Source organism: Labeo rohita, chromosome 22, assembly GCF_022985175.1.
Source record: "Labeo rohita strain BAU-BD-2019 chromosome 22, IGBB_LRoh.1.0, whole genome shotgun sequence".
Classification (NCBI taxonomy): domain Eukaryota; kingdom Metazoa; phylum Chordata; class Actinopteri; order Cypriniformes; family Cyprinidae; genus Labeo; species Labeo rohita.
The window spans coordinates 17,410,820-17,423,128 of NC_066890.1; the positions used below are offsets into that span (position 1 = coordinate 17,410,820).

At 36.5% G+C, this 12,309-nt stretch overlaps 1 protein-coding gene across 1 annotated transcript in view; it reads right to left on the reverse strand.

The window, feature by feature from the left end:
- The window catches only part of dock3 (dedicator of cytokinesis 3), a 234,618-nt gene that overhangs the window by 15,034 nt on the left and 207,275 nt on the right, over positions 1 to 12,309 (reverse strand). Inside the window, 12 exon segments of the mRNA XM_051094211.1 lie at positions 1,585 to 1,733; positions 2,551 to 2,644; positions 2,751 to 2,811; positions 3,917 to 4,012; positions 4,147 to 4,173; positions 4,324 to 4,409; positions 4,837 to 4,985; positions 5,317 to 5,375; positions 6,044 to 6,144; positions 9,197 to 9,272; positions 10,518 to 10,612; positions 10,746 to 10,844. Of these exon segments, the coding sequence (XP_050950168.1) occupies positions 1,585 to 1,733; positions 2,551 to 2,644; positions 2,751 to 2,811; positions 3,917 to 4,012; positions 4,147 to 4,173; positions 4,324 to 4,409; positions 4,837 to 4,985; positions 5,317 to 5,375; positions 6,044 to 6,144; positions 9,197 to 9,272; positions 10,518 to 10,612; positions 10,746 to 10,844 (1,092 nt within the window).

The window sequence follows — 12,309 nt, forward strand, 5'->3', positions numbered from 1 at the left end:
TCTAGCATAAAAGGTCTATTATATGTGTGTATGTGCGGAAAACCGTGCAATGTACAATCATTTACGCCCTCAAAAAATGCGATACCACCCCCCATTGGCCGATTTCTTTCAAATTTCTTTGAGTCAAACAGGCCCACCGAGTTTCGTTCCAATTGGCCTCCGTTAACCTTGTCTATTAGGTGCTCAAACTTCATCGGCCAATGGCAGCCATGTTTTTTTTTAGATATGCAAACGTCCCCATAGACACTTGTGGCACTTTAGACCGTGCACGCTGATTTTCATGTTGATGGGACAAATGGTTGCCAAGTTATAGCCATTTTTATTTTTTTCCCCCTCTTATAGCGCCACCAAGTGGCCAATCTCAGCGATTTTTTTGGTAACCTCAGCTTGAGCTTTTAGATAAGTTTGCAGAATTTGGCGAAGATATCTCATTTCGTTCAGGAGTTACAGGCATTTTACTAAAAGTGGCCCTGCCCCCTTTTGGCGTCCCTTTGCCACGGTGAGTTAATTTTTTTTTTTTTTGCTAATTATTGATATTCATCTCTCTTATCTTTCAGCCTGCGACTGGCGGTTTAGGAGTTATGAGCAATTTCGTACTTTCGACCGCTGTATCGTAGGCGGTGTGAGTACTACCATCCCTCCAAGTTTCAAGCCTCCACAACTTACGGTTTGGTTTGCATGATCAGTTTAATGTGGAAATCTCTCATCCATGTCTAACAATGTTAGAATTACCATTCTAACAATTACAATAGGGTTTCAGTGCTATGTGCTTGAACCCCTAAAAACTCCATTGACTTGTTATGGCTGTGATGAAATGGAAGAACTGGTAGATCTGTTTATCTAACAACATGGGTAAGTGAAATTCCAAATCCATTTGCCTAACAGAAGTAGCACAAATGTGCAGAGTCGAGGCTTAAATTGTCTTCTACGCGCACAAGAAGTATTCTCGTAACTTTATTAAAATTAAGGTTGAACCACTGATGTCACATGGACTATTTTATCGATGCCCTTACTACATTTCTAGGCCTTGAACGTGGTAGTTGCGTTGCTGTCTATGCAGGGTCAGAAAGCTCTCGGATTTCATCAAATATCTCTTAATTTGTGTTCTGAACATGAACGAAGGTCTCATGGGTTTGGAACGACATGAGGGTGAGTACTTAATGATTGGATTTTCATTTTTGGGTGAACTAACCTTTTAAGCGTGATAATACCTGGAATGTTTTAGTGCGATTACCAAATCACAAAGACTGTGTTACAATTATAAATATGTAATGTAACAAAGCACTATGATCTTTTCACGTGAGCTGCTCATGATAACAGTGTTTTCAGTGTTTGCAGTAAAGCTGAAATCATCCACAAAAGTGTGAATGGAGTCTGTACGTTATCCATTTGCTTTAAAAACATTACAGACTAATCCTGCTTTAGCAACCATTTCCACCCACCATTTTTTCAGACAATATTTTGCTATTTTCTAATGTAAGTCAATAGAGGATCATTGTGCTTAAACAGTTTTTGGTTTAATTCTATAGTAATTACTCCAAATATGGTAAAATGTTACTGAAACAAAGCGATATCTGTAAATACCTTTCCCTTGTTGAAGTAGTGGATGACCTTACGACAGAGACCCTCTTTGCGATGCCATTCGCTCTGTGCAGGATAGTGCAGGAACTCTCGGAGGGGTCTTTCCTCCCAGTGAAGCAGCTCCCAGTACAGCAGGAGGGTGAACGCTGCCTCTGTGAGATACAACAGTTGATAAAGATTAAATCTCTTGTGTAATATACTTCCTTCAGCTTAGGTGGTAGAGCATGATGCTAGCAACACAAAAGTCATAGGTTAAATTCTCAAAAAACAAATGTATGACCCTGGACCACAAAACCAGTCTTAAGTAGCACGGGTATATTTGTAGCAATAGCCAACAATACACTGTATGGGTCAAAATTATTGATTTTTCTTTAATGTCAAAAATCATAATGATATTAAGTAAAGATCATGTTCCATGAAGATCCATGAAGATATTTTGTAAATTTCCTACTGTAAATATATCAAAACGTAATTTTTGATTAGTAATAGCATTGCTAGGAACTTCGTTCAGACAACTTTAAAGGTGATTTTCTCAATATTTAGATTTTTTTGCTCCCTCAGATTTCAGATTTTCAAATAGTTGTATCTAGACCAAATATTGTCATATCCTAACTACCCATACATCAATATGGAAGCTTATTTATTCAGCTTACAGATGATGTATAAATCTCACTTTCAAAAAATGGACACTTATGACTAGTTTTTTGGTCCTGGGTCACATATAGTGATAACATGTATACTTACATGCACTACAAGGGGTTGTTCAAGCAAAATAAAATGTAAATTGTAATAGAAGAACATTGCGTTTGTGTCTTTTGCATCATCTTGCATATGAAAAGTGACACTGAAGTTTACAAGTTTTTCATTCAAGTTTACATTTTTTTTTCATTCGTTTTTTTTTAAATGCAAAAACACATTCTGTGTGATTTTAAGTTTATTTATCTGAAGTAACTCGAAATAGTGTCTCACCTGTGTAGTTTTCTGCCTGCAGGTGCATGTCGCACAGCTTGTGTATATATCGGATGTACATCTCCTCTTTATTAATCTCTGACTTGTAGAAATTCTACAAAATCAGATCATATGATCATCAGGTTACTTTTGTTTAATTGCAAAAATCCAACATGGCAAATATTCAGTTGAGAGCAGATCGAATGAAGGGTAAGACTCACCAACAGGTTAACAGTGCAACCGATCTTCTTGTTTTCTGTCTCATCACCTTTCATGCAATCTCTGCCGACACAAGAAACAGGAAGTCTCATTAGATACGCCCTAAGTTGCCCCACCCACTAACTATACATGGGCATTATCCAAGATAGCACAAGTATGTCTGCAAGATGTCTGTTAAAGATCACTTGATCTGGAAAGCATCTGCTGTGTACAAACATCTGACAGATGTCTGTAAGATGTCAGTTTTACATACATTCTAAATCATAAACATCTTAAAAACATATAATAGACATCTATATGACATCTGATAGGAAACGTCCTATAGACGTATTGCAGATGAGCAAACTACGTCTTGCAGATGTCTTGCAGATGTAAATGCAGACATCAAATAGACATCTCAGAGATGTACGTGTGCTATCAGAGAACACTCCAAAAAACACATCTTCCAGATGTAAATGCAGACATCAACTTTAACTTTAGATAGTAGGAAGGATTAGGGACGTAGAATATGGTCATGCAGAATATGTGCTTTACAAGTACTAATAAATAGCCAATATGGTATGAATAGGCATGCTAATAAGCAACTAGTTAATAGTGAGAAATGTTCTCTATACTAAAGTGTTACCGGGTTTTTAAATAAATTTCTACTCTATTAATAATTTTTGGCAATTGAAATAAAGAAAATAATGCACGTATTATGAAAAACTTGCCTTGGCAACTAACTAAAATAAGTTTAAGTACTGAAGTTACTAAAAATAAAATAAATGCTAAAAATAAATAGAAAAGAAAAAATAGGTCATTCAAAATATTAATAAACACCATCCTAGATAGCACACATACATCTGATAGATGTCTGTTAAAGATCTCTTGATCTTGATGGTATCTGCTGTGTACAAACATCGGACAGATGTCTGCAAGATGTCAGTTTTACATTCTAAATCATAAACATCTTAAAGACATCTAACAGACATCTATTTGACATCTGATAGAAAACGTCCAATGAATGTATTGCAGATGAGCAAACACTCTAAAAAATACGTCTTGCAAAGGTAAATGCAGACGTCAAATAGATGTCTCTGTGATGTACGTTTGCTACCAGGGATGAAAACATAAATAATACTAAAACAACACTCACACTTATTCGTAGACACTAGAATAAGAGTTTTACCTGTAGTCCAGCAGTCGCTCCATGAGACGCGTGACGGATGTGACGAAAGAGACGCCCGTCTCTCTCCAGGTCTCCTGCTCGATCTTCTCCAGCAGACTAGACGTAAACAACACACATTTATATAGCATTATTTAATGGCATTTCATGGGCTGAAAGTAAACAAAGGGCTTTTAATAGAAGATCCATTTTAGTGGCATCTGATAGCTTGAACAGGGTTAGTTTCCTCTTACCTGGGGTATGGCCCAAACAGTTGAGTTCTAATAATCCCGCAGCACAAGGCAAATCAGAGACACTCGGGTTATAACAAGAGCACTCAAATGGCTGGATGTGTAGCTGTGTGTGTCAGTGCAAAAGGTAGAGGGAGTGTGTGAGTGTGTGCGTGTGTGCGCGCGTGTTTGTGTACTTACAGCAAACTGAAGAGTTCCCTGTAATTCTCATCTCCTTTGCCTTCAGATACCAGACTGTCCAGTTTGTCTATCAGTTCTGCCTCCACCTGCACCATAAACATAAAATGAATTACGTGCTTATAATAAAACGGTAACATTTCATTATTGATATTTGTCATTTGGTGCCACCCAAATTGCCAAGTAATATTAGATTGGATGCTGCTAAAAAACCCCATTAAACTTACTTTGTAACATTCTTTTTAAAATTAAATTAATGTTACATTTTGTTATTTTTGTTAATTAATTGTTAATGTTACGTTTTTTAAAAAAGGTTAATAATAAACATACATACATACATACATACATACATACATAGTCCATTGTAATGGACATCATAAATGAAATACTGTTGCATTTAGAGTGAAAATAAATCATAAACATATACTTTTGTTTCTCTGGAACATAACTCAGGTTAAGAGAAAACAGAAAAAACAGCTAAGAAAAGACAGAAAAGCAGAAGCGGGTATAATGGACCTGTTTGAAGTTGCCATTCTTTCTCTGTTCCCAGTCCATCATATCGTGGAAGATGGGGATCATTATATTTCGGACTTCATTTTGTGGTACAAGCGTCACGCCCAAAAATGGGCCAATCATTCCTGGTATGAAGTGGATCTTATTCTCACCTGCAGCCAAACCAAGCAAATTGTGATTACTGGATATTTATTGTTAAAGCCTGAAGCCTGGGTTCATGTAACAAAGTGAGTGAGCTTTATACATCATGAAGAATCTGAAACCTGACATAAAAATGTCCAAATTTGCAGCAACACCTTATGGTGGTTTACGAAGTAATTTCTGCAGTGCAGTACCTTCTTCCACCTCTAGAGGTCAGTACTGCTTTTCTGGAGAAACATTTGTGTTTGTATTTCTGTCTGTGCGTGTGCAGAGAAATGCAGGAAAAGAGAAACAGAATCATGAAACAGAGTTGAAAGAAAGGGAGAAAATCAAAACACTCACCCAAATTCTGCCACATGCTAAAGAGTTCATAAGCCATCATGACCCTCATATCACCATACCTGCAAAGACAACAAAAACACGCACACAAAAAACTCCTTTAAACCCATGCAGGAATCTTAGACAACAAACATCTTTTATTAAACATACTAGACTCAGAAGAACAGAAGAGCAACACGCTGGGCTGAAGATTACAGGCGTAAAAGGGAGAAGCGTAGAGATGAATCGACCCTCCCAACTAACTCACAGGGTGATCATCTATCTTGTATGCCGTGCAGCAGTCTTGCGCGCATTTCAGCATCTAAGGCCTTTTGTGTTCATGTATTTGACCAATAGCTGAAGGAACAGGTATCTATTAACCATGAGATGCAGATCTAATAGATAACAACAAAAGGAGGGAGAGCTAGCCAGAAAAGACAGAATACAGAGAGATGTCGCATGTACTCTGAATGGATTTAACATGGATTAGCCCTCGCTACAATACTCAAATTATTATTTGTTTGATATTTAAAGGAGTATCTGGGTTAAATACAACTTAAGCTCTGCTGACAGCATTTGTGACATAACATTTGTGTAGTAATTTGGAATTTTGTCTCTTGGTTTGTAGCAAAATGCAGTTACAATGAAAGAATATTACAAATTTGCATGTATTTAGAAACAATGACAGGTTGATTTATCTGTAGTGTGTTTTTGCCATTACGGTGTGTGAATAAGCAGGATCAGGTCTTACTTGTCAAAGACCTTCTTCCGCTTGGCTGGTGTCAGAGTCTCCAGCTGTAGACTGGGCTGGTTGATAAACAACACTGCCAGACTGAAGTACGAATTCCACACCTGACGGAAAAAGAAACACAAATGTTTAGTGATGCCACTGTGAGACTTCATGTGCTGCCACATTTCTTTGGAGATCTCGAACAAAATTTTTAAGGAGCATTACAAAATTAGTTTACTTCCAGAACAAAAAAAAAAAAAAAATTACAGATAATTTACTTACCCCCTTGTCATCCAAGATGTTCATGTTTTCCTTTCTTTGGTCATAAAGAAATTATGTTTTTTGAGGAACATATTTCAGGAATGGACTTCTATGGTGCCCACAAGTTTGAACTTCCAAAATGCAGTTTAAATGCAGCTTTAAAGGGCTCTAAATGATGCCAGCTGAGAACGAATTGTCCTATCTATTGAAACAATTGGTTATTTTCTACAAAAAGTTACAACTGATATACTTTTTAACCTTAAATGCTCGTCTTGTCTAGCTCTGTGATATGCATCCATACTCTTGTGCACTTTGGTTCAATACAGTTGGGGTATGTTGAAAAACTCCCACCTCATTTTCTACTCCAACTTCAAAATCATCCAACATCGCTGCAGAACAACCGACTCAGTACTTACGAAGTGAACAAGCGAAGAAAGTCAAACGCCCTTTAGTAAAACAGCGATGTAGGGTGATTTTGAAATTGGGAGAAAAAATGAGATGGGAGATTTTCAACATACCGCAACGAGCAAAGTATATAAATTGGACATTGTTTTAGTAAATAACCGATCGTTTTGCTAGATAAGGCCCCTCTTCCTCGGTTGGGATCATTTAGAGCCCTCTGAAGCTACATTTAAACTGCATATTGGAAGTTCAAACTTGAGGGACCATAGAAATCCACTATATGGAGAAAATTCCTGAAATGTTTTCCTCACAAAACATAATTTCTTTACGACTGAAGAAAGAAAGTCATGAACATCTTGGATGACAAGAGGGTGAGTAAATTATCTGTAAATCCTGTTGTTCTGGAAGTGAACTAATCATTTAATGTAATTCATGTTTCCAATAACATTACTATGGATATACACAACTGAATGATTATTTGTGAGCATGTCTTAGATGAAACCCCTTCCCTTCCAGAAACCAGCCACACCTCCAAATTATTTTCCATATCAAACTATTCTGAACTAAACACTAAACACTAAAGGTAAGGTCACATGTACTGTTGCTCTGAACATTTTTTGTCAACAAAAATCACAAAGGATGTTGAAACCTTCAATGTCAATTGATATTTCAATATTTATTAGAGTTATGACATGCTGATGAAGTTTTAGCATGGCTTCACTGGTCAAACTAAACTGTACCTTAACCAGTTCAAACTGGATTCTGGGGTTAAGCTGCTCTACACTGGTCTATGCTGTCTCTTTTCCAGGGTATACCCAGTGAGCCCACACTGATAGATATGAATATACACAACTGATTAGGTGTGTTCATCTTAAGGTGGCGGATCTGTGTGACATCAAATGTACCGTAGGAGCTATAGAGAGCAGACAGCTATGCAGGCTTTTGAATCGCTCTCGCAGTACTTTGATGTTTTACACCAATCATTCTATGCAGTGCTGCCAAAGACTTTAGATATACAATGGTGGTACACTCCTATTACTTGTGAATGGGAGAAAGGCAATGTGCAATATGGCGGAATAGTCCCGCTTTCTAAATAAAAAAGCCAGTTGCTAACTGGTAAAGCCTTGTGTCACTGCAGCTGCTATTAGAATCACCAGTTTTTATAAAAACAGTCAGCGTTCTGAGATGATGATCTAGCCAGATGTTATTTGAGCAACAGGCCCAAAGTATACTTTCATTTATAGGAGAATATAGAGCAGACACTAGACATGGATGAAGCTTTCTAGAGCGCATGTTTCGACAAGGACGTTCACGCACAACATCAAATGGAGTACACGCTAGCATACGCGTACAACAACTAAGAATACTTTGGGCTTTCTGAGATGTGCACTTAGGCCTGCATATGTGCATTGGCTGGTCTAGCCAGCTATTTGAGCATAAGAAACAACATTTATGAGATGGTTGTTGTTAGATTTCATTGGTGATGTCAAAATATGAAATTTAATCGTAAGCTTGCTGAAGAGTTTTAGAGAATTTGATGTTCAAAGTTGCCCAAGAGGTGTTTCAAAGATAGCCACTGAGTGAAATGACTTACCTTAAAGGGACTTTGGTGCCACTTTAAGTTGAACAAACCTTTTGATTCGTGGGTGGGCATGACTTGGTCCCTTCTTCAAGAAAGGAAGCCATAGCCACCAATTATTTTCCATATGAAACTATTCTGAATTCTTGTTTGAACACTATGGTGAATGGCACATTTTGTTGACGAAATCCAGGAATTTCAATAGGAATCCCCAGAATCGGGAACTTTGTGAATGATTTCCCCATGCTAATTAAGTTGGTCATGTGACCTTGCTGCTTTGACCAACATAAATCTGCTTGGTTTCAAATTAAATTCTGTGTGAGCTGTGCTTTATACATCCACACTACTGACTAAAGACAATGCAACTTCTTTTGTCTGCGAAATTTTGCCAACATTGTCATGACCACGCCTTAAGGATGTCAACTGATATTAGTTATGATATGCTGAATAAATTTTACATGACTTCACTGGTCAAACTAAACTGATCTATCACCTTTACCAGTTCATAATGGATTCCGGATTTAAGCTGCTCCACAACAGTCTATGTTTTTTTTTTTCTTTTTTTGTTACTTTCAGGGGATATCCAATGAAAGCCCACACTGGTAGACAGGGCCATGTTTTCTCTCAAAGACAACCTTCATTAATAATTCAGTAGATTTGAACTTTTCAGAGCCAGTCTCCCTGGTTAGTGGCACCATCTGTCTTGATCAGGGAGGAGAGCTTCATTAGAGTGGATTAGAGAGAACCAAGAGTGTCCAACAGCAGGACACTGTAAAGGCCCACATCAAGCATGTTTGTGTATTCAGATGTGTTGTGATATTCAGAAAAAGGCATGTGTGCAGGTTTAAAAGTTATGTTTATGTTTAATGTGCATTTCAGTGCCAGGGAGTATGTGGTGCAGTGCATGGTTGATGGTCATCATAATCACATACCTTAAAATCAAACTCAGCATCCGTAAAGCTTTTGTGGAGAGCAGGCGACAGATACTGAGTTGTGCTCACAATGATACTGCAAGAAAGAAATGGAATAATTAGAAAAACAGAAAAATCCATTCTGAACAGTATAAAAAATACATAAGTGACCCTGGACCACAAAACAAGTCTTCAGTAGCACGGCTATATTTGTAGAAACAGGAAAAAATGCATTGATCGATTTTTCTTTTATGCCAAAAATCATTAGGATATAAAGTAAAGATTATGTTTCATAAAGATATTTTGTAAATTTCCTACCGTAAATATATCAAAACTTAAATTTTGATTAGTAATATGCATTGCTAAAAACTTCATTTGTACAACTTTAGAAGCAATTTATTTATTTATTTTTTTTTTGCACCTTCAGATTCCAGATTTTTAAATAGTTGTTTTTTGGCCAAATATTGTCTTATCCTAACAAAACATAAATCAACAAAAAGGTTATTTACTGTTTTAATAAGTTACCTGTGTTCGCCAAGACTGCATTTGTTTGTTCAAAAATACAGTCAAATACAGTAAAAATACAGTCTAATATGCTTAGAATATGATTTGCTGCTCAAGAAACATTTCTTACTATTATAAAAATGCTGAAAACAGTAGTGCTGCTTCATATTTTTGTGAAAATTGTGTTTTTCAGGAATTTTTTCAGGATTCTCGATGAACAGTCACATTTCATGCATTCATGCTAAATAAAGATAGTAATTTTTTAAAATAATAAAAAAAAGTTTTTTGTTTACCCCAAACTTTTGAAAAGTAGTGTATGTTTCTGCTTAAAAATTGCCCTTATGTTCTGTAAGAATAATATCTAATGTAATGACATCCATGTTGAAAGTGACTGGAAATATATTTCCAGACCAGTACATACATCAAATATCAAAGCTGAATAAATAAGTACAATATGTGGCTGAGATACAACTATTTGAAAACCTGGAATCTGAGGGTGCAATAAAATATTCAAAACATTAAACTTTAAAATTGTCCAAATGAAGTTATTAGCAATGCATATTACTTATCAAAAAGTTTTGATATATTTACGGTAGGAAATGTACAAAATATCTTAATGGAACATGATCTTTACTTAATATCCTAATGATTTTCAACATAAAATAAAAATCAATAATTTTAAAATAACCCATACAATGTATTTTTGGCTATTGCTCCATACTTGTGCTACTGGTTTTGTGGTGCAGGGTCACGTAGGTTTTGAGCCAAAAAAAGTTTCCTAACTGCTCTGGAAAGGAGGAGGAATGAGGTAGAAAAGTAAAAATGGATCGATTCTCACTTGCTGGTCAGCAGTCGCATGACGTTCCAGTCACGAGGGAATATACTGAGCTTCATCAGGTTTCTGAACACACAGAAAATCTTCAGCAAGAACTCCTGCAAGAGATAGGATTGTATAAACAGGGTTAGAAGAAAGCATTCACACATTTAGCATTTAAAAAACTTCCCATTTAAGCAATAATATAAATTATTTAGATACTTGATTTCTGAAATTTATGAGATGGTTCACCTTTAGCTCCTCTTTGCTTTGGAAGTTGTCCAGTAGGTGTTGAAAGTGAATGTCGGACATTTGACGCAGGAGGGACAACAAGCAGGACACATATTCCCCCTGTCAATCAGAAAGTGGGCAAGTCCTTGTGAGCCAATCAATCTGTTCACTTGGCAATCAAAAAGCCAATCAAACACATCCAAAGGGAGCGGGGAGCAGAATGAATGAGAGACGTGAAGACACTGTGGGATGAATTCACTAAACAGTTGTGGCACTTAGTCTCTGCCTCAGACGTCGCGCCATAGACTGCCTACAGTCTGTTCACTAAATCTAAACTGCTAGAACTGGCTGAAATCACCGGTTCTAATCTAACTAGCTTTACACATCTTTTCCAATCAGATGATAAAACTCACTTGTTGGTCAGTTGAGTTCTTTCTGTATAAAAAGTGGGCAGTTCTTGGCCAGAATAAACTAGTCCAATGTGGACTAGACTTCATGTTGTTAGTCAAAAGTCTGGCTATGTGAGACTAGAGCGTGGTATTTCAGTGCAAAACTCTTTGTCTGATTCACCAACCACCCACAATCCAATTAAAGCAGGCACAATATGTGTATTTATATTAGGTCACATCGTTCTTCTTTGGGCAACCATTCCCGTAAATGCCATGTAAACGCCATGTAAACAACGCTCTTCATAGAATGGGACAGACTAACAAATGTCAACTCATTTTACCTAACACAATTAACTTTGGTATCAGCCACAGAATATTAAAAATATTTTAGTGATAATGGCAGCAGTAGTTAATCAAATGATCAAATTATTTTAACACGGCATGGTTCCAGATGTAGGATTTATTCATACACTTTTTCAGCATTTTAAAGACACAGGTGCTAAAACAACTCAGGCAATGTTTGCAAATATGTGATGCTATCAAAAGGCACAGTTTGTCTTAGTTTTCCAAGCAGGTGTTACAACAGACTAAACGTAAGAGATGTAAGACAAACATGCATGGGTGAGTCTCACGAAACCTGTCAGAAAATTTCATTTCATTCAAAGATGAAAAGACATTTTGCATAAAGAAAATTATGCCAAATAAAGTAATGGTCATAAATAGAGATTTCATTTTCATTATCTTGAAATATGCATTTCATGTGCAGTTTTCATGAAATTCACCTGCATGAAGATGTACTGTATTACGTGTGAGTCAGTGAGTGAGTAAATGTGAGAGACATAATAAAAACAGACATGAACATGAAAGAGAGAAAGAAAGAGATAGTAGAGAGTAGAGAGAGAGCACAACAGTGATATTAATTTTTCTATTTAAGTTACATTAATTTTCAACACTAGTTTTGTCAGTTTAAAGCATTAATTTGGTATGATTAATGTTGGAGCTTGAGATACATCTATTTTGAAAAGTTTAATGTTATCATTAAAAATGAATCTTTCTATGAAAAAAGAACCTGACTGTTACACTCTATAGGCAGAAAAAAAGTAAAGTTTCAGAAAGATGCTGGGAACAAAACAGAAGATGAAGAAAAGATCTCAGTAGGGATGCTGCCAAGCAGGTGGAGGAGAAGAGAGGGATGT